This window comes from Gallinula chloropus (genome assembly GCF_964237585.1).
Source record: "Gallinula chloropus genome assembly, chromosome: 2".
In the NCBI taxonomy this organism is placed as follows: domain Eukaryota; kingdom Metazoa; phylum Chordata; class Aves; order Gruiformes; family Rallidae; genus Gallinula; species Gallinula chloropus.
This window is the reverse complement of record NC_140086.1, coordinates 52,043,437-52,065,905: the sequence shown is the minus strand read 5'-3', so window position 1 is coordinate 52,065,905 and position 22,469 is coordinate 52,043,437. Positions and strand designations below refer to the sequence as shown.

Here is a 22,469-nt window from a genome sequence, read left to right as displayed (position 1 = left end):
TTTACTGAACTAAAATTATATTTACTCCAATCAGAACGATACATAAGAACATACAGAGGTAAACAGGTACCTGCTTATGTGTGTGCATTTACCTCACTGAAACTGCTGCTAGCTATATTTATAAGATAAGGAAGTATAAACCTTTGTTCTTGAACAGTGATAGATATGCCTGATAATATCCAGCAACTCTGCTGGTCATTGAAATGCTTAAGTGTATTTTTGCCAGTTGACACATTTCTAAAATAGGTCAAACAATTAAAGGTTAAAATAGAAAGTATAAACATTGGTGGCTTGCAAACAAAAAGGGAGGTTAAATCCACAGGGCTCAGGGATAGTACAAAGACCTGATGATACTGTGCAGATATAAAAGAAGCTCATATTTCTAAAGGTAAACCTTGAAAAATGAAGTTGTTAACTCTATGTGTCTTCACTGCAATATATTTAACTACGTTGGAGTAAGGACCAGGAGTAACTGAGTTACTACTGAGCATTTTAACATAAAGTGACTTCTTCTCAGATAGTTGTTAGTTAAAGAAAGTGCTTCCAAAGAACTAGAATGAAGCAGTAACAATGTAATAGTAAACAGGATTTTTTTCAGCTTTCATCCATATTTCATTTCTCATAGCAGGGCTCAGCAGGAAAAAAAATGGGAAATTAAAAAAAAAACACACACATTTTTTCCTACCTTTATCCAAATCTTCTGGTTACAGAAGATTCTTTCTACCTCTTTCTACCTCTACTTCTTCATGCAAGTAGAGTGTAATATGACTTTCCAACCTAAAATACATCCTTTGAAAGAAGACATTACATGGGAGAAAATCTAACTTGCAGTTCAACCCCACCCAAAACAAGTTTCTGCTCTTCTGCTCCTTCGAGGACAGCAGATTATTAAAGATCACTCTGACTTCCTCATGGGAAAGCAAGTGGCCAAATATGCAACAATGGGGAGCAGTAGGATGTGTCCCCCATTTCCCCAGCTCACAACTTAATCACTAGCTTCTGCCTGATGCTGTCCCCTGCAGGGATGACATCCCTCCTAAGCATGCCTGGCCTAGCAGATGAAACCCTGAACAGTGAGATAACATCTGGCTTGTGGATCCTGCCAAACAGCCAAGCGTTTGGTTACATCAGGACTTCAGTCAATAGAGTGGATGCCTGTCCACAGAAAGCTGATGTATGTTACCAGGACAAAGAGAGAGACCAGTGAACTTCAAACATCTGTACTGCTGGGTGGGAGGTACATGAACACAGTGCTGTCCCAGGCACCAAGCCATCTCTTTCTCCAGGTGACTCCAGCCCTCAATGTCAACCACTAGGATACACCTACACACTACTAACAAGCAAATTTATCATGTCAAGCACAATGATCCAGGAGCAACAGCTGCCCAGCAACTTGTCCCTGCATTCACTCCAATCAAAGAGACAAGCTGCTTGTTAACAGTAGTAATGCACACTTTTAATGCCAACTTTTGCCCAAAACTGAGTCTTCTACTGTATTTCAAATCCAAAATCCAGCAGGAGAAATGAAGGAATAGTGTCTGGTAAAAGACAAGCCTAATACTTCTTTTCCAGACCTTTATTCTCCAAAGGTGCAAAGAGATTCAGTGTTGTTGGTTAGGGAACCAAATTTTGAAATGGTAACCAGAGGCAAGCTTAATGTAAAATAGCAAATCTGTGTAATTTATACTTATTAAGCCTACAATTAAAGATTAAAACAGGATTTGCACAGCCTGTACAGTTAGAATAACTGATAGTAGTGGGTTCTGCATTAACTTTATGTAGAGCATAACCTGAATTGTAAGGCTAAGTTTGGTTACTCTTTGTTGTTCCTATTGAGCAGAGCCTAGCTTAACTAAGGAACACTCACCCTCCCTCTATACCTTGGACAAAGCCATTGAGACAGCCGTTTGGCACTGACCCATGGAGAAGGTTTCCAGGTCTCCCTGTTAAGACTTCATTAAATAGAATAGCATTCAATATCTTTCTGCATCTATGTCCCCGTTAAATTCCTGCCCATGTGCAGACTGAGAAGTAAAGCAGAGGGCCAGCAAGGTCCTGCAAGGCTGGGAGGGCGGGGGGTGCAAGTATCTCGAGGGGCTAGGGAAAGGCACCTCATCATCATTGCTACAATTACTCTGAGCAGAACTGTAAGTTATAATCCCTTCCCTTCCCTGCTAAACTCTTGAGAAAATGCTCCTAGCTCCTTAAAAAAAAAAAAAAAAAAAAAGTAAAAATTAAAAAGGAAAAGAAATCTGATGGATTTCTATTGATTTGGAAACATAACAAAACCCCAGTACCCAGCATAGCCTCCACATATAAGTCACTTTTGATTTATCTGATTCATACCTTCTTTCCCATCCAGGATTATATATTCATTACAGAAAGAAGTCCACTCTGTAACCAGCTTGGCCTTTCCAGTGATGGTTGGTGTAAGATATTCAACAAAGTGACGGATCTGTCAACACAGCACAATTTGATTTGTCTGTCCCTATCCAAACAGACCTCAGTTCTGAAGCACAGCTCCTTGTCAGCCCAAACCATTACCTGAAGTTTTCCCTGGTCATGCCGTCTGTATCCTGGCACCGATGGACCTTGCTGGTTTGATTGAGTCCCCTCTCCTGAAGGTATCTTCTAATTCTGCAGCACTATTTCCCTCTTTGAACCGCAGCACAGAGCTCCTGCTGAAATCAATCCTGCTCACCTTCACCTGTGATCATTAGAGACTCTGCCATGGAACACGCTCCGGTGGGAGCGCAAGTGGTATGTGGTGGAAGCATTGCTGATGTGGAATTATTTCTCATCACAGGGGAAAGGACACAGCTTGTTATTTTTATCTTTATATACCCATCTGGACATCTTCAGTTCACCAGATATTTATTTTATATTATTTTATTTTATGATTAAGACAGCCAGACTCTAACTAATTCCTGATGGCTCACATCTCTCACTGCGATGCGGAACATCTTGATTCCAAGTGGCCAGAGTAAGGCAGCAGCATTTCCCTGCCCCTTTCGTGTTCCTGGGCTGATTGCTCTGCACACAGAAAATCATAGAAAGCCAGAGGGAATTCTCTACTTGAAAGGGTTTCAGCCACAAAACACAGCAAACACCAGCAACTCTCAATGAGCTTCAAAGGAATAATGGGTGCATAGCATATCTGATGAACAAATGATATAGTATATAGGATAGTCTTTTACAGTTTTGAACCTGGGCTGGTATTTTGGCAGTATCTCTTTTTGCCTAGGTGGTAATGCTAAAGTTTTGTACATCTAGGGGTGTATACATATGAAAAAGAGAACTGTTCAAAATAAAAACAAGGTTGTGACCAAGCTGGTGAAAGTCTCACACTGGGTGAAAAATTATGTGATTTCTTTATTGTAATCACTGCAAGTCATTAGGCAAGTTGCTGAATGAGCTAAAGTTGTTATTCAAATACATGGCTTTGCATTACAAAAGTATGCTGAAACACTGCTTGGATTTCTTGTGATTTAGTGGCAAAAAAATTCACTTCTAAATTTCAAACTCAGGCATTGGAGCAATATGGAAATGTGGTGGGTTGACCTTGATTGGAGGCCAGGCACCCACCAAAGGTGTTCTATCACTCCCCCTCCTCAACTCCTCCATGAACCTCTCCAATATGAATCCTTCCCACAGGCTACAGTTCTTCATGAACTGTTCTGTCATGGGTCTCTTCCAGTGGTGCAGGACCAGACTGCTCCAGCTTTCATTCCCCATGAGATCACACGTCCTGCTGGGAAGCCTGCTCCATCCTAGGATCCTCTCTCCACAGGACCACAGGTCCTGCCAGGAGCATGCTCCAGCACAGACTCCTTTGGGTGCATCCACCTGCTCCTGTTCCATAGGCTCAGTTGGAGTCTCTACTCCCCATCATCTTCCATGGGCTGCAGGGGAACAACCTGCTTCACCATGGTCTTCAGGGGAACCTCTGCTCTGGTGCCTGCAGCGCCTCCTTCCCCCTTCTTCTTTACTGACCTTGGTGTCGGCAAAGTTTCTCCCATCTCACTCCTCTCTCTGAATGTAAAAGCCACTGTTAGGTTTTGGGGTTTTCTTTCCTTCTTAATATTTTATCACAGAGGTGCTACCACCATTGCTGATTGGCTTGGTCTTGGCCAGAGGTGGGTCCGTCTTGGAGCCAGCTGGTATTGGCTCTGTTGGACCTAGGGGAAGCTTCTAGCAGCTTCTCACAGAAGCCACCAAACCCCAAACTGGAAAGCACAGACAAGTTTCCATACCATGCTTTCTCCTGGTGCTGGTTCTAGAGGTATTGTTATAGAAACAGAAGTCAGCACTGGGCTTAAACACAAAGTGAAATAACTTGTAAGTCATAACAAGGAATTTTAAAAAGCTCTAAATCATAAACAAGACAGGAAGAATGGATGGGAAAGAATAGCTCAGGTAGATAAAACTTGGTGGGTTTAATGGGTTATGACTTTTCTATAACGTCCAGCAGCAGCCAGCTTGTATCTTGCCTGGGAATATACAAGAAATGATACTTTGACTATGGAGTCTTTAGGGGTAGATTGACTATGGAGTCTTTAGGGGTGGATATGCATGTAAAAATGTAATTTATCAAATAGCAAGAGCATACAGTGTGTAATTAAAACAGGAAATTCATTGCTAAAATAAAGTTAAAAATAAAAGTGTATGTTAAAAGGAGGCCACCAAATAAATGGAGGTCCAACTAGTCTGTTAAATGGTCATTTGAAGGCAGATTACAGAGTAGCAAGTCGTTAATTTACTGATAGCCAGATGCTCATTTGGGCAAAGATGGTCCACCCACATGCCATAATTAAACTGTTAGTCACTACCAGAAACAGGCACCTGGACTAGCCTTTGACCTGCTCCATGTAGATGGATCTTAATCTCTTGCCATTAGAGCTGATCAGGAAGGTAGCCAGTCCCCATTTCTCACAATTCAAACATGGAGGAACCAAGTTCTTCCCCTCTGATGCCTCCTCAAGGTCTGTGCATGATGGGTACGGCAGAGGGTACAGTAGCCTTTGGACATCCTCTGCTCCTGCCTCAACTGCCCCAGCTGCACCCACCTGGTCCACACACAGCGCATGGGCAAGGCGTTTGTTGCCATTTAAAGGCTGTTTTTCCACTAGGCATCTACCTATAGTAGGGGAATTTGACAAACTTCCTCTAGTTTGTGTCTTCGCTATGTTACCAAGCATCTTAATTCCAGGCAGAAGCTTTTTGCTACAGAGTCAGAGGACACATTATACCCCTTTTATCAGTACACAACCCCAGTTATATGTATGCCCACAGGAAGAAGCGTTTTCCATGCAGGGAATGACTCAGACTAGGTCAACGCAGAGATATAAGGAGTGGGGAGAAAAATGAACAGTAACTGCAGTTTATAAAAGGTGGCATTTATCTTACCAGAGTGACAGCTGCTCGCTGTGAAGTTACAAGGAAGTATTGTGATTTTCTGACTCTGAAGCCCACCCTTTAGGAACCGCTGATCTGGAATATGAAAAGACTGCACATGCTGAAAAAGTCATCTTTAATAAGATAGGGTCAGGTTGCGATGAAGCTCTCTCACATTGAGTGGCATTTCCCTGCTGCTTGTGGCTCCATTGACATTACCACCACCAGAATCGGGGGAAAATAAGGCTGAGCAAAGCATTGGCCAGCGGTGACTGCAGTTGCACTCCTGTTGGGTGTTGATAATTGGTAATTAATAGTTTCCAATAGATTCAACAGAGTTCGATATTTTTATTTTCTCTAAGTGCCCAGCTCCACTAGATAGTAACAAGAGTATTGGGTTCCCCTGGTAAGGCCTTTATAACGACCCGGTTGCCTAATTAATTTTACCTCCCCATCCCATGGTACCTCCAGCTGTGTTCATGCTCAGGAGCATGAGCTGCAAGAACTGTCAGGCATGGAGTTGACTCTCCGCTTGTAACGTTAAACAATGACTAAGCTTAGCAAAAAGCATAAACAGTGGTGTAATAAGGCTGTCATTGCACTATAACTAGAATGAAATGAAACTGTTCTAAAACATAACTGCATTTTATTATAGCAAAGTCAAGCACAATAAGAAAACTGCTTCCTTTCAGTGTAAATGTTCCACCTGTCTGCGTACAGCGTGCTACACAAAGTCCCTGGTTTAATCACCTCTTAGCTGTGTCATGACTCTTTCCTGATACAAAACACAGCAATGCACCCAACCAGCTAGGGAAACCAGAAATCATTAAACGACCGTAGTCTGAAAGGGTCTGGCCAGTCTTCCTTAGTTTTTGTGTATTTATTGGCCCTGGGGGAAAAAGAGATAAAATCTATGGAAGCCGTACTATAGCAGATTAACCAGTCAATTTGTATCAGAGATGAGTTGTGCCTTTGTAATACCTATCTGTCAAACGGTGCTGGGGAGATGCCAGGAGAGCAGAGAGGAATACACAAGGCTCTAACCCATGTTGCACAAAAATAGCATCGTGGGCCTGATGCAGAGGAGATGGGCTTGTAAGCTGTGTTGAAAGTGCACCGGTCTCCCCTCGTTCTGGCCATGAGTTTGTTATCAGAGGCACCTCTCAGAGGAGGAACGAGACGGATTTCACCCAAGCTATGGTGCCCCATAACTTGCATGATTCCCTTGGTCTGGCAGGAAAGTCAGTGTCTTGGTAGGAAAAGGAGCTGAAGAGAATGAGTATGTGGTGTTTTACAGCAGGCAAGTAGCAACAGGGGTTGGACTGGGTGGGCTCAGCCTTTCTTGGTTTGTTTCCTTGCATACCTTTGCTCAGGGATCACTTGAGTAGACCTCAACGTTTTTCACTTATGCTTTTTAACCTTAGAGCTCCTGAAACAGAGATGCCACAAGGCAATAACTGCAAGATCATGACGTAATCTGATTTTAAAACATCAGGTCATTAAACTAAACTCACTGATTTACCATACAAGACCAGAGAATCAGGATACGTAAAAATCAAGTCAGAAAAGAAAAGAAACTGTAAAAAAAGTTTCTTCTTTTTTTTTTTTTTTAAGCACTGAGAGCTTTTGAGAAAAGCAGAGATGTAAAGGGAAAAACTTGGAACCAGAAGACACAAACTTCCCCTTGATTCTAAACTTAGCTCAGCCACTGGCCCACCGTGCAGATGACTCACTGCACTTCCTTGAACTTAAATCATTCCTCTTACAAAACTTGTTAAAGAAAGACGTCACTGTAAATTAGATGTTGTGTCTAAGTTTAGCTATAGGCAATACATAAATATTGGAACTTTAATGTGTTAACATTTCTGTCCGATTTAGAAACAAGTGTATATACGTACACATGCATATATATATATACACACACAGCAAGGGAGAGAAATACTTCTTTGTGCTATTTTTACAGTTTAATTTACATATATTGTTATTTTGCTGCTGACTTAAGAGCTCACAACTGATTAAAAGTTTAACCATTTTCAGATCCGTCTGATTCCCACACCGCCCAAGCACTCTTCCTTCCCTCGAACTGTCAGGGAAGTTTCAGTCCCATCCAAGCGGTGGGAGCTGAGAGAGTACACGTTCGGCATATAACATACATGATGGCTGATTTCTTATGACACTAATCTTCACTCCTGAGGGAAAGGCAGTCATTTATTCATCACTCAACCACTCAAAAGCAACCATTCCTCTCACCATGGAAATAAATGTCAAAACAGGGATCAGCTATAGGCTGAGTCTAATCTAATCTGTCCAGGGTGAATATATATTTAGATCTGTTGTCAAAGCTTGAATGGTAAACCCTTTAGCCTGGGCAACTATTTTCTCAGTCTGCCCTCTCCACCTGCAAATATACATACCACACTGTATATACATTATCAGAGGAGCATGTTAATCCTGCAAAAATGGGCAGGATATCAGGCTGACCAACCTTTCTGATAGGAGCAGAGAGTCAGAGGACAAAGCCAAAGGTGTTCAGAAATGTGTGACAGAGAGGAAAAAGCACATGATTTTTGTTAGTGTCTCTACCCTTTAACACCCATCTGAAATCAGTGGGCCCTTCACTCCCAAGTGGTTGAGCCAGCAAATGAGATAAACAGGCTCCAGCCTTGATGTTTTGAGGGATGTGTGGAAGGTGGCAATGGAAATGCCCTTTCCTGTAAAACTGTTCATTCTCAACATCCCTCTCCTTTCTCCCTTTTACATTTCCACATGGGGATGCCAGCTGGGAGGTGTTTGTTCATGCTGGATCCAATTATACCTATGCAGTTCCTCATATACTGACAATGAAATCCTGGTGCATGCCACAGAAGAACCAGAAGTGACTGCCATTTTTCTGTCCAACTTCTCTGCTTCATGCTGTCATGAAATCTCTGTGAGGTTCTTTTTGAAGTGGAGTATCTGAAACTCGTCTCAGAGCCTGAAGAGAAAGAGGTCTTCTCCCTGTGATCCACATAAAGAAATTATACTGTTCCAGAGATCAATACGTCTAGCTGCCTTAGATATTTCATTACTGAATTTGTAAAACAAACACTCTTGTACAAATGGCAAATGCGATGCTTGTCTCCACTGGTTGCAAATTGGCATATTTCTGGTTCCTAAATATCCTTGTTCAAAACTAAAACCCATTCTGAGGCTTGGGTAAACCCTATCAACAGCCAGTTAACTAATTATTGCAGAAGATGCATTAGGTTTTACACGTTATACTGGCTCAGGAGTTCAACCACATTACGCCTAATGCATCACGTAGCACTTCTCTGTGGATTACAGGTCAGTAACTAAGCCACGGCCAGTTTTAGCAAAAAGCACTTCCAGAAATTCGATGCAGGTTTAGAGTGAATGGTCCCTCAGCAGCACCGCCACAGGGTCACTTCTAGGAACCCAGGCCTCAAAGAAGGAGATTTGTCCATCAGCCTGCTACAAGTCACTTGCTCTGTCCCAGGATTTGCATTCAGATTAGGCCAGATCCTTCTCTGGCGTCATTACACCCGATATGCACCAGAGCTGGGTTGGACCCGTGTATCACAATGCACAAACACACAACTGGCACTGCTGGAACAGGGCTACTCTTTCTAAAGGTGACAGGAATGGGTGCCAGGTGACAGCTGAGACAACAAAACATGGTAAAAAATTAATGTCTCCCAGAGCAAGCTCAGTAAGGTAAAGTGAACTCTCTTTTAAAAAGTGCTTAAATACATCTTAACACAAAATAGGAACCAAGAATGATGGTGTCACTCCTAGGCCAGGGCCTCGGTTTATGTGAAGTAATCTCCTGGAAAAAAGGCTGGGTGTGGGAAAAGATTGTGAACAGATCATGATCTCCCTGCATAATGAAATGGCCAAGAGAGTAAACGTGACCTTTGTTGGCAATGAGCAGCACCCAAAGAAGAAAAGGAAAGTTACTACTTTCGGCCACATTCTCGAGGTGTATTGCTGGGTACTGTAGCCATTTCCAGTCTCAACACTTTAGCAAGGATGTTGATAAATACAAGTGGTTCAGAAATGATCCCATCTGTGGTAAACCTGCCTCATGGTGAGCCCCTGAAGGTCAACCTTACTATCTCAAAGATAGGGCATAGAGGAGAGTAAATCTCTGCCTAAGACTACCTACATGGAGAGGAAAATCTACAGGCATTAGAGATTCTTCAGCTGGCTACAAATCTCTTGGACTGAAAAATGAGACAAACTGAAACAAGGAACAGGGTGCTAAACTGCCACATTTGGAACAACTTATCCTGCAAATTTGCCACTCCTGCAAGTCTTGCAATCGATACAGCTGTCATACAGAAGAGCTCACTCAGAAATTAAATGCTAAATGAAGGACTCCATGAAATCCTATGCCCTGTATTATCTAAGATAGACTAGATGATCATAAGAGTCCCCTTGGGTCATAAAAATCTATGAGTGTAGTTAAGAGGACATGTACTTCTAGAGGCTTGAGGTGCTCAAAATTTTCAGGGCTGTGCTTTCCCTGAAGGCTTTTTCCCTGAAGAAACACTAAATGACTTAGCCTAGATCTGGAAATTAATCTTCAAAAGTATCAAGTAACAAGCCCCTCAAATAATCAAACTTCCTCCTGATTTTATGTTTTACTGAACTCTAGGTGAGAATGTACACAACCAACAGGTGAACTTTGTTTTCTGAAGGAGATGGAAAGGCTCCAGAGGAACACAGAGAGGAGGTCAGCACCCTCACAAGCAAATTTTGTGAAAGGCAGAAGCTAAACACAGCCGTGTTTACACCAGGGCTCTGCAGAGAGCATAGTTCTTTCAGGCTTTTCAGGTTTTGATGAGGTGTTGCACCACGCTCCTGAAAGCTGGAATCTGGAGCAGTCTGTCCTGCCTCCATTCAGCCTCTTTCACTATCTGGAGTTTGTCATTTTGACTGAATGTCAGGAGATGTTTACAACGTGAGGTTCAAAAATCATGTTTTGACTTAGTCAATCTTGTTTCCTCAGCCAGCTTTCACCATTTCTGCTGCCAGCCACACAGCAGCACACGGAACATCAGCAATCCCCCCAAAGCTCACCCTATAAGACTCAGTATTGGACACTTTCCAAGTGTACCATTTCAAATGGAGGTTTAAATCGCTGGGAACAGAGCTGGGCTTCTTCATTAAATTCGAATTGGTAAAGAGGAATTTCGGGAGAGTGAGGCTCTATGTCATCTACAGCAGAATTTCTGTCTTCTACACATCTTCAACAAGTGCCAGGACTTGATGAAGAAGAGCTTATTTTTCAGGTCAATCAGTCCCAAATTTCATCCCCCAGCTACCAATACCAAGCCGGTCTTCAGCTTGAATCCCTTAAGCACGTTTTCAGTTTAGATGGGCAGGAAATGTAGTGTAATTATATGTATGAGCAGAGCAAAATGACCGAGTAAACTGAACAGCAGTTTTTTGCTGTACGCTGCTTTTGGGAAACAGTGGCTTGAATTTCCTAAACTATCAGCCTGAGAAAACATTGTCCTCTCCCCCTCCCCCCAATAGGTTTTTTTTATTTGCTCATTCTTCTGTGACCCAACCTGTATTTAATCAGAACTTTTATCCCACTTTTCACTAATTCCTGACACCTGGCACTGATGCCACCAGCTTTCTAAATTCTCTCAGTGATTTCCAGTGAGAGTTAAATGCTGCTGTCAAAACTAGCCTGTGAGTTTAATTTGTGGCAGAAAGGATATGACCAGTCTGTTTCAAATCCTGGACCTGAGAGTTTGGAAAAATAAATTGCTAGGAAATTGTCATTTAATTCCTGTGCTTTGGTTTTTTGTTTTGTTTTGTGTTTTAATTGCATGATCTTAGAAGGAAATGGAGTTTAGTTTAAACTAAATTGCAGTTACTTTCCAACATACTTGAATAAAGTCCCTGAGCTACAATAAAAATAATAAGCATAAACAGCTATTGCTAAAGTGAAGCGAAGATTAAAGGTCGGGTATTCTGACCTCAGCTTTGTGACGACGAACCTCCCTGCCTGTGCTTTTTCGTCGCAGCCACCCATCACCCTGCAAAAGCTCAGTGACTCCCTGGTTTGCGTGTTGCAGGATCGCTATTATTTTTTTAGGACAGCCCAGTGCAATTTTAATCAGAGGAAAGATGCTGCTGTTGCCCGAGCCGGGTGATGCCGGGAAGCACATTAGCACATGCAGAATGTTCATTAAAAGCGGATTAGGTGATGATCTCATCAAACACACCGATTCCGCTTAAAATAAACGGCTTCTAAGGACGGGAACTGTGAGAGGAATGGGCGATAGGCACCGACTGGTTCGGTTTGCATATTTTAGAAAGCGTTATTGAGCTGGTGTGTGTGGGACTGGGCTTCTCTACTTCAGCCGTCCTGTTTAGCTTACTCGAACAGAGGAGCGACCATCGGTAAAAACGTCAGAGGTTATTTGATGATAAAATGTGGAGACTTAATAAAAACATACCCCAGGCATGAAAAGAGAAAAGGGCGCTGCTTAAAAATGAACTAATTTAAAAATAAACAATAACTGGAGAAAAAAAAAATGAAATGCAGCTTTCACTGTTAGGTTCTATATTCCTCTCCCCCAAACATTAGACGAAATTGCATTGTTTACAAAAATTTATTAATACAAACTTTACACACTTTATATAACAGTTATCAAAGTCCTAGTTATAGATATCATGTGTGTCGTAATACTTTAAGTTCTCTTTATATTCATTTGCACACAAAATAAGTTTCTCCAAGACTAACATCTACCTAATATGACTGTATCTCAAATCTGCTCAGATTTTGGTAAGGCTGTTGGCGTTTCTAAAAAAAAAAAAAAAGAAAAGAAAAAAATAGTTTTTTTAAAAAAAAATCATACAGAGGATAATAACCTAGGCGATCACTTCGTAATGCTTGCGACTAGCCACTGAACTCTAACTGATAAGGTCATAAACAAAACGTCAAGAGAGCCCTATGTCATTATACCACAGCCGACACAAACACAGCAAACTCTGCCCATTGCCAAAGAACAGAAGAAGTTACGACTAAAACGCAAGCCGATGTGTTGCAGCATCGTAGGGCCACTAAATAGCCATCCGTGAACTCGTGGCGATTTACAAGGTGAAGAGAAGGCACGAAAGCTGCAAACTGCGCCCCGCGTCCCTCCGCCCCAGCAGCCCGCACCGGCGGCGGGGCGGGCAGCGCCGGCAGGGCGGGCGGAGCCGCCGGGGCAGCCCCGGGCGGCCGCTGCCCGGCAGCCCGGGCAGCCCGGGCGAGCTGCCGGCAACGGGGGGCGGCCCGGACGGGAGGTGTCGGCGGTGCGGGCGGCCCCGACAGCCCGCGGAAGCGGCGCTGGCAGCGCCTGCCCGCCCCGCCGAGCTCTGCCCGCGCCTCCCTCTCTCCTCCCCGGCGGCCGGCGGCTCTGCCCGACCCGGGTAGGAGGGTTTGGAGAGGGTTTTGGTTTAACCCGCGACTAATTTTTCCTTTTTTTTTTCTTTTTTTTTCTTTTTTTCTGGGGGGGTGGGGTGGGGTAGGGGGATTGCCTTCCGACGTCTTGAATGCGGGGCTCGTTTTGTGTCTTTGGAAAGACTCCTCTAAGGTTTGTGTGGTGAGCTGGAAGGAAGCAGGTTACCTACGTGTCCTCCTCCTTCGCCACCTGCCCGGGCGGAGGGACGGGGCCAGCCCCCGGCCGGGTTCGCTGCTGCTTTACTGTCCCCCGGGCGGAAGGTAAGATAGGAGTCCGTACATAGAGAGATGAGGTGAAAATGGTTTATCTCGTTAGAAACCGGACCACAGGTGAACACTACACATTCTTTTATGACAAAAGTTCGTTTTATGAAACAAATTTTACTAAGCAATAAGCCAGAATGTAGAAAAATACATTTTACCTCCAAACTCAATAAACAAGGAACAAAAACTTTCGTAGTAGTGCATAATTCTTTAGTGGTAGCTACAACAGGGGTTCCTAAACTTGTACAATAAGAGCTTGCATAAAACAGAACATAGGAGTGAGAGAGCGTTCACAATCTTTTTTTTATCTTTTTTTTTTTTTTTCCCCAAAAGAACATAATAACCCAAAAGAGGTGACTCAGGTGGGTTAAACAGAGCTCGGAAAAGTGCGAAGAGAGGATGAGAGGCGGGAGGGTCTACAAGAAAAAAAAAACATTCAAAGAAAAGAGCAACTCCGACCGAAAAAAAAAAAAAGCAAAAGGCGAGAATCCTGCTCATTACACATGATGAGAAGCATGGACAGCACTGGAGAGTAACACACTGTACTTTGCATCCAGGTCCAGTACCGAGCTGCCCAGGGCAGTTGGGTAGCGGATCGGAGGTGGGATCGCCTCGTTTTTCCTCGACCCTGCGGCACCGGCTCCAGCACCGGGGGCGGGAGGGGGCGCGCCGGGCCCGCCCCCCCCCTCCAACCCCCACTCCCACCCCGCCCCCCGCTCACCTCCCCACTCTTTCCAAACGGGTCCTGTCTCCGCTTTCGCTTTGTTCTGCAACTCTGCCCAGCCAGCCAGAAGAGCAGTGCACGGGGCTTACTTAGTACTCACTATCCTCGCTGCTGGTTTGGGATTTAGGGGTTGGGGGGTTGGCTTTGGCTTTTGTTTTGATTTTTTTTGTTGTTGTTGCTGTTTTGCTGTTTGGGATTGGTTTGGGGTTTTTTTAACTATTTCTCCCTCCAATAGGCAACAGAGATGCACAATTTGGATCGAGCTGTTGTTTTCACAAGGGATTTATCCTCTAAGCTCATCGTTTGAGGAGACACTGATACAGATACATCTGGAATCAAAGAAAGCAGGAGAGGAAAAAAAAAATCGAAATCTAGAGGAAAGGGGACGTTGCCCCTTCAGAGAGGCTAGTGGCAAAGGAGCCTGCCTTAAGACTCACCGGGGGAAGAATCTGCTTCACCAATTCTCCCAAATCATTTTCCTCATAATCCCCTGGGAGCAGGGCATCCTTCTCTATGTACAGTAGCAAATGGTGAAAATTAATGTCTTCGACCCTGTCGCGGATAAAAATACTATCCTTTTAATTTCCGTTACAAAAATAGGAGCAATATTCAAAACAATGATTGTCTTTTTTTTCTATTTATTTTATATAAAAACATAAACAGCTCAGGCGAATTCTTGTTCTTGTGCAGGCTTTATATGAAGAATTGTTCTTTAGTATTCGTAGTAGTATTTCTATATATATATTTATATATTATATATAACTTAATGATTGGTCCACAAAGTAGATCTGTGCGTTTCTCTAGTGCTTTTGTACAAAAGAAAAACAATATTATTATCAAAATATTCATTTAATGGCTTTACTTCATACATAAATACATGTTTAGATAACACAGGAGCGGTGATTGTTCAGTCAGTTTGGAAATGACTTTTGTTTTTGTTTAGATTTTTTGTTGTTGTTGGGTCTCTCTCTCTCTCTCTCTCTCTCTCTCTCTCTCTCTCTCTCAGGACTTTGTATACACAGGAGTGGCTGGTTACTCATCGCTACAAGTACGCTACTCGGCGTCCTTTGTTTTTAACTCTTTGTTTATACCTTTTCCCCAGGACGGCTGCTAAGTATTTCTTGACAGCCATTTGTTTCCGGTAGCGGCTGTAGCTGTCCGTGAAGATGCCGTCTATGTGCCGCTTGGTCAGCGGTTCCGTCTCGTCCCCCAGGCCGCCGCTGGCACCGCTGCAAGCACCGAGAAGCACAGCTGCATCAGGCGGGGCCGCTCCGCCCCTTTCCGCGCCCCTAACCCCCCCGTCCCCCCGTCCCCCCGTCCCTGCGCAGCCCCCGGCGCAACACGTTGCGCGGAAGATGCGCGGGGAGACAAAAGGCCGCGCCGAAACCCGCTCCCGGCGCGGTGCGCTCAAGTGGCGGCGGCCGCGGGAGAGACAATATCTCCCGGCCATGAATTATTTATTGCGGCAGGGAAAGCTGCTCTCCCCGGGGCTTCATTAACGTGTTACCTTCTGCCGAAGGGCGGCGGGTGGCACCGGGCTCGCCCCTGCCCCGCCGGTGGCGGGGAGCCCCGGGGAGCCCCGCCCGGCGCCGGGGGGAGCGCAGGGCTGCAGCCGTGTCCCGCCTTTCATCCCCCCCGCCCTCTCCCGTTTCAGTCAAGCCCTCAGTCATCGCTTCCGACAGACTGCTCGTCGTACGCGGCCCCCCCCCCCCCCCTCCACCCTTCCTCCCCCAGCAGACAGGGGAGGCTGCCCAACTTCTCAATTTTAAATCAGCAAAATTCATATAGAAATACACACAAAATTACCTATGTGTGTGTGCATATATATATATATATATATATATATATATATATATACACATCCGCGTATGTATACATGCATATATGCCCGAGCGTATTAAACCAAACAGACCTCCGTGACAGCCCGGGAGCGGGCTGGGGGGAACCGCGGCCGAGGACAGCTGCGGTTTGGGGAGCTGGACTCCCCCCAGCCCTACCGCCGGGGCAACAAATTCCCAGCCCCGGCCGGGGCATCTTTGTTCCCTCCAGCCGCGGCCTTTTAAGCACCTCCGCCCGAGCAGCACCAACGCCCACCGCGGAAAAGAAAGAGCAAAAAAAAAACCCTTACCCGACCCGCTTGGCCATCAGGGAGTGCAGATATTTCCTGGCGGATAACTGGCCCAGGAGTTTCCTGTAGGCTTTGTTGAAGATCCCATCGGCGTGCCTGGGCGGAGGGAAGAGCCCGCGGATGAGCGGCGAGGCCCAGGAGCGGGCTGCGGGAGCCCGGGCGGTGGCGGTGACCGTCCCTCCCCACCGGCGAGCGGAGGGCGGCATCTCCCCGCGTTCCCCCGGGATCCCTCTTCCCCACCCAGACCCCTCCCCTCCGCACTTGCTCGGCTCCGCGCTGGCCGAGCATTTCTGCTCCGTTTGCGGGAGCATCGCTAGCCCTTCCCGCTGCGGGCGGCTCCTCCGCTCCCTCCCCCGCGCTGCTGGAGGTAAGGCGGCTTTTCCATCTCTTCTGGGCTTTGAACTGGGCACCGGGACCCGGGCAGCGTGGTCGTTTGTTTGGGCTCGGGATTTTTTTTTTTTTTTTTTTTTTTTTGTTGTTGTTGTTGTTGATGCTCTTGCTGTTGGCTTGTTGGGTATTATTATTTATATATATATATCTTTTTCCCCCCAATCGGCTCGGCCGGACCCGTTTTGCTCCCGGCTCAAAATTCACGCCTGACACCCCGCGAGTTGCAGTCACCTCTTTTCCGGTGGGTAATACAAGGTGTACATCTCGCCGATCATGGAGGACGGATTCGCTATACCGAGGGGTTCGTGGTCGTACGCGAAGTCCTGCAGGGTGTTCCCGTCCTCGTCGTAGACTTCATCCTCCAGCCTGGCAACGAGAGCAGCAAGGGGAAGGAGTCAGCCGGGCTCCACGGGGCGCTCCGCTCCCCGCCGCCGGCTCCCGGCTGCTTTGGTGGTCACCCCCACCAGCGGAGCCGACCCGGGAGCCCCGTCCGTCTGCCCCCATTCTCTCCCTGCGCCCGCCCGCTCCCCATCCCCGCCCTCCGCCTCCTCTGCGGGGCAGGACCACGGGGGAGGGAACACACCCGCCGTCAGACGTGCTCCGAGAAAAGCCCCAAACATCCCCTCCCCCTCTCCCCGTCCCCCTCCCTGGCCCCCGCCCTGGCCCGAGCAACGGCCCCTCTCTCCCACAGCCGCGGCTCCCGCTTCCCGAGCGGAGCGCACGCACGCACAGGCGTGCAGGCTGCCGCGCACACACGCGCACACACGCACACACTCGCGTTGTGTGCCAGGGGCTGGGCGGGAGCCAAGCAGCCTCCCCGGAGGAGACGGGGCGATGAGCGGCCGCCCCCGCCGCCGGGGCCGGGGGCCGCGCCCCGCTCCTGCCCGCAGCGCCCGTCGGGCCAGGGGGGTGGGTGGGGGGGCTTCGCCTGTTGTTGTTTTTCGTTGGATGGTGCCTCTGCCCTTTGAGATCTCGCCAGTTCTGCGTGTCCCCCACCAGCCCTCCTCCACCCCCCAACACCCACCAACCCCCTCCCACCCCCCGCTCTCTGCCTCCCTCTCTGCAGTACGATGTAGGTCATTGTACGTTACAGGCAGCTATTTTTGTCTGTGAGCTTTAGCGGAGGTATTAATAATAGATGCCGCTAAAGTGTTTCACTCCTGCTAATTCAGGCTCTTGAATGAGGAGAGCCGGACTGCTGCTGGCTAATGGCCCCGCGGGCCACGGAGCCCACTGCCCCGCAGTCCTTGTGCCAGGGGAGGGGGCTGCTCTAAGCCAGCCTCGACGGGCTCCCGGTTCGTGCAAGGACACCACGTAGCCCCCAAAAGAACAACTATCCTCCTCAGACAGTCCGGCATCGCCCCCCGCGCACAGCTGAGCCGCCCGGCCGCGTCCCTTTTAGGGGACCCCGTAATAGACCCAAGCGCCGGTGGGGCAGGACAAGAGCACCGAGCCCAAAGCTACCCTCAAACCAAGCAACACCGGCCGCCCGAGCAGGCTACAAGCAGGGTGGGATCAGGGTATCAGCGGCCGTCCCGGACCGGGTGCCTTGTGCCCCCAGCATGGAAAACTCACTTCTTCCGACGCCTCTGGGGGGGTCCCTCAGTCCTGCCCCAAACACAGCGAGAACCAAACGCTCCCAGGTGGAAAGGGACAGCCCAGCAAGATAACTCCGAACACACACAACCAACCAACCTTTCCTCCTTGAGAAGGGAGGTCGTTTAAAGACCGGTAAACAGGGGAAGAGGCTGAATCCCCGTCAACTCCACTGCTGCTACACAAGCCATGACCGCCCTCGCATGCTCGCAACCAACGGCGACCCCCCGCCATGCACCCCCTGCCCTGAAAGTGGCCCGGAGAGCGCCGGAACCTGTGCAGGGCAGGGGGCAGGAGGGGGAAGCTGCTGGGCCCCGCCGAGATACCTCCAGGACCTCCTCCCGCTCCCGCCGAGACGCAGGAAAGCTGGTGGCCCCCTCCCCAGGAGCAAGAAGCTGCAGGTTAACCGCACCAACATCCCGGGGAGCTGCCTTGAAGAAAGCCAGTGCTGCAGCCGGGGGTACACGACGACAACCCCCTCCCTGCCTGACCCTCCCTGCAGCTCTTCTCCTGGGGCGGAGGGGGTGGGCACACAGCCAAAGCGGAGGGGGTTTCGTTTGTTGACTCCCTCCTCCCGTATCCCCCCTTCTGTTTTCCTCCCCGGTAAAGATTCCCCTGCCCTTAGCAAAGCCGGGACAGCGAGGGCCTGAAGGGGTCCCGGCGGAGCCCCCGGGGCGGGGGACGGACCTACCTGAGCGCCGGGTACTGAAGTCCGGCCGCAGGTGAGCAGTAGACGCTGCAGTGCATAATTATGCCATAGACCAGGAGTGCTAGGATCGCTTTGCTACACATTGCCACTCTGTGCGGGAGGGAAAGGAGAACCGCTGTCAAAAAAAAAAAAAAAAAGGAAAAAAAAAAAAGACCCCCCAAAAAAACCACCCCGCGACCCACCGAGCCCCCGGCTGAGCCTGCGGGGAAGGGAGGGAGGGAGTGACAGAGCGCGGCCCCTGGGAGCAAACGCCCTGGGCAGCGGATTGCCGGCGCGGAGCGGCGCGGAAAGGCGCGGAGCGGTGCCCGGCGCAGAGCGCTGCCGCCGCCGCCCGCCCCGTCGGTGCCCGCCCGCCCCGGGAGCGCTGCGGGAAGGCCCGGAGAGCCGCCTCGTGTCCTTACCATTAAACTCTAAACACCCGGCACTAAGAGCGTTTGGCTGCGAAACTAAAAGGGCAGGTCTTTAAAAAAGAAGAAGAAGAAGAAGAAAAAAATACCCAAAATGGGGGGAGGGGGGGCAGGAGGAAATAGAGCTGTCTCCCAGGTTGCGGCCGAAAGGAGTTAAAACCCTCGTAGCATCGCCTCTCCGATGGGCAGAGGACCCGCGGGATGAAGAAGACGCAAAAGCAGCAGTTAGTTGCTTGCTGGTTTTAGGGGAAATCCACTCCAAAAAGAAAAAAAAAATAAAAAGAGAGGAAGGGAAAAAAAAAAAAAAAGAAAGGAAAAAAGTTTGCAGGTAGCAGCGCAGATCTGGAGTGGAGTCTGCAAGGGAAGGGAGAAAGAGGGATGGAGCGAGATGTCGCCGGAGAAGGGAGCGCAGGGGAAGGGGGAAGAGAGCGAGCGAGCCCGGGAGGGAGCGGAGGCGGGGAGCCGCGGGCTGGCTGCGTGAGATGTTGTCTTCCCCAGATCTCTCCCCTCACTGAGCGCCTTCAGCCTTCTCCTCTTCTTCTCTTCCTGCTCGGTGGCTCCAAACTTGACCAGCCTTCCGCAGCCTTCCGTCTGATACGCAATTAGCAACAAAATCTTTGCAAACACCCCGTTTCAGCAAGAGCCCTCTTCGTAAACATTCGCCTGCTTGTTACCTTAGAGGACGGGCAATATTGTTTGTGGCCCCCGTGGTGGTGTCCGGATTTTTATTCATGAATCAAATGCCTTTTTTTTTTTTTTTCTCTCCCAGTCACGTAATAATCGGGTATCAGAAAAGACGTCACCACCCCAATTCCTCAAGGAACACAGTTCTGTGTCGTCCTCAAAGATGAGCTTATCAGGAGTCATAAAGCTTCTCATAAACATCAACTCACACTTCCCCCCACCCCCCCGAAAAAAAAAAAAGGGAAAAAAATCCCCAAACAACAAACCACCCAAGACAACAAACAAACAGTAACACAGAGAAAACCCCCGCAACCCACCCCACGGACCTAAAAGGATGCTCTCTCCACGGTCAAGTTTTACCTGCCGTGGGAAGGGACCAGGAGGCGGAGAAGGGTGGTTTGTGTTGGGATGGGGAGGGGGTGGGGGGGTGTCCCCGGACTTGTCGGGGTCCCCCGCACCTTTGCTCCGCGTCTCTCCGCGGAGCCAGATCACCCACGCCGGAGCCCGAGGCCTCCGCTGGGCCGGGCCCCCGCGGAGACGCCCGGCACTGAGCGCGCAGGCGAACAGCCGCCGACGCGGAACCCCCACTTCCATGGAGCTCTGGGGACTGAGGGGAGGGGGTTGTCTTGTCTTTATTTTTTCCCCTAGCTCCCTTTTTTTTCCCCTTTTTTCTTTTGTTTTAAAGTATTGTTAATACTGTGCCCATTACGCAAGGCTCCCCCAGGGAAAACCAGAGGCGGCATAACCGCTCCGCGGGTGCCGCAGCCGCGGGGGGCGGGGGACGGGCCCCACGGCTGCCCCGCGGGTTGGGGCCCACCCGCCGCCACCGCTGCCTCGGCCCTAGGGGCGGTGGGGTCTGCTTTTCCCCTCTCCCCACCCTCTGCTCTTTGAGCCGACCCTCTCCCCTCCCCGTCTTGTGCAGAAGGGAGACGAGCGACTCTGCGCTTGGCAGAGCGGGAGGGGAGAGGATCGCCATGAGAAAGGAGAGAGGGAAAAAAAAAGGAAAGAAGAAAAAAAAGAAGGGGGAAAAAAGTTGATTTGCCGGAGGGGCTGGGAGGGAAATCCCTTCTCTGGGGAGTTCCCCGCCACCGAGATTATTTTCCCCCAAGTGATGCGGGAGGCGAGCGCCGGGTGCGGACAACCGGCGGGCTCCCGGCCGCTGCGACTGCGCTCGTCTCCGCGCTCTCCTCCCTCGGCGGCCGAAAAAATCAGCCTTTCATTTCCGAGAATTACCCGAAAGAAATACAGGCTGCAGGAGCCATTACTGCACATTTTAATTACTGGGATCATAAGCAGAGAGTTCAGGAAGCGGCGATAATTTACTTCTCCTGTTTCCTATTTGAATGGGGTTGGTGTAACGTGCTTAAGGCGAGTTATTCGAGCCCAAATCGATTTCTCAAAAACAACAACAAAAGAAAGTACAATAACACCACCACCACCACCACTAAAACCCTCCCACCGTACAGTTACATTCCTGTTACGGTCATTTAAGGCTTCGATATTTTTTCCGCAGAGAAAGGAAATTTAACGTGAATTAATTATTCCCGTAGAAATGGCCACCGACGCGATGCCCAGGGGGCCGGCTGTGACAGTACTAGGGACGCAACAGGACGTTGTGTTATCCCAGGTTATCATCCGCGTGTCGGGCGTGTGGAATCGGGAAGGATTCTCCGACGGGAGAAGGGAGCTCGCACGGCGTACGGCGGGGATCGCTTAGGGAACCGGTGGCTCGATGGGCTTCCCCGCCTGCGGGAGCTGGAGTAGCGCCCGCCGCTCCCACCCCCCACCCCACCCCACCCACGCGCTCCGCGGGCGCGGAGCGCGGGGTTGGAGGTGGGGAGGCGGCAAGCGCCACGCCGGCGCGGATCGTCCGTGAGCGGAGGGCGCCATCGCGCGGGCAACAACGCGCCTACGGAAACACCGACGGGAGGACCGGGAGGGGAGGGAGATGGTGCCCTTTCGGGAAACACGCGCCCCCCACCCTTTCCCCCGACGTCCCCCGCAGGGTTCCCGACCCCGGCTTGGTGAAAGCGGGTGGCTTCCCTCGCTGCCAGAACCGGGCTGGGGATGTTGGGGAAAGGGGTGTGTGTGAGGGGGGGGAATAGGAGGTATCTCCTGGGGTTTGGGGGTGTTCGGGGCTGGGTTGGGGGGGTGGGAGGTGTTGGGTTTTGTCTTTATTGCTTGGTTTGAAATGGGTCCGCGACAGCGGGTGTAAAGGCAGGCTTTTCTGGAAGGAAGCGTGGCGGGGATTAGGCGGATCGCTTCGGTCTGGAGACTTGAATCACACGCTCCTCAGCCTGAAGTAGAGGAAACAAATATTCCCTTTCCAAAGAGGCATCGAATCGCATTTCAAAGCTGTGGCTCTTTTCACTTTAAAAAAAAAATAGCTACTTCCAGCTACTTTTTATTTACGCCCTCTGGTTTCCTCTCTCCCTTCCACACACCCCCAGGTCCTTACACAAAGTAGCAGAGTGCCTGAACTACTGGGCACCAGGCAGCATGGGATGGCAGATTCCCGTCAAACAGACCCAAAGCTCCAGCCCCTGCGTAGCGGCCGGTGACTCCCCGGTGGTACTGCACACGCAGGAGTGATGTCAAGGCGGTTTGCCGGGAAAAAAAAGTCTCCTAGGCTCTCGTTTAGGGTGAGTGAGTAAGTCACACATGATTCAAGCCAGTGAAAGTCTCAGCATCTCAAGTCTACTTCACAG

General features: G+C 49.0%; 1 protein-coding gene across 1 annotated transcript; it reads right to left on the bottom strand.

Annotated features, from left to right (window-relative positions):
- Positions 1-14,889: 14,889 nt before the first annotated feature.
- ADCYAP1 (adenylate cyclase activating polypeptide 1) lies at positions 14,890-18,753 on the bottom strand (the record flags this gene model as incomplete). The annotated part of the gene is made up of 4 exons (XM_084280466.1): positions 14,890-15,076; positions 15,976-16,071; positions 16,597-16,731; positions 18,653-18,753. The coding sequence occupies 4 exons, from the start codon at positions 18,751-18,753 to the stop codon at positions 14,890-14,892; spliced, it is 519 nt and encodes a 172-aa protein (XP_084136592.1).
- Between the last annotated feature and the right edge of the window lie 3,716 nt (positions 18,754-22,469).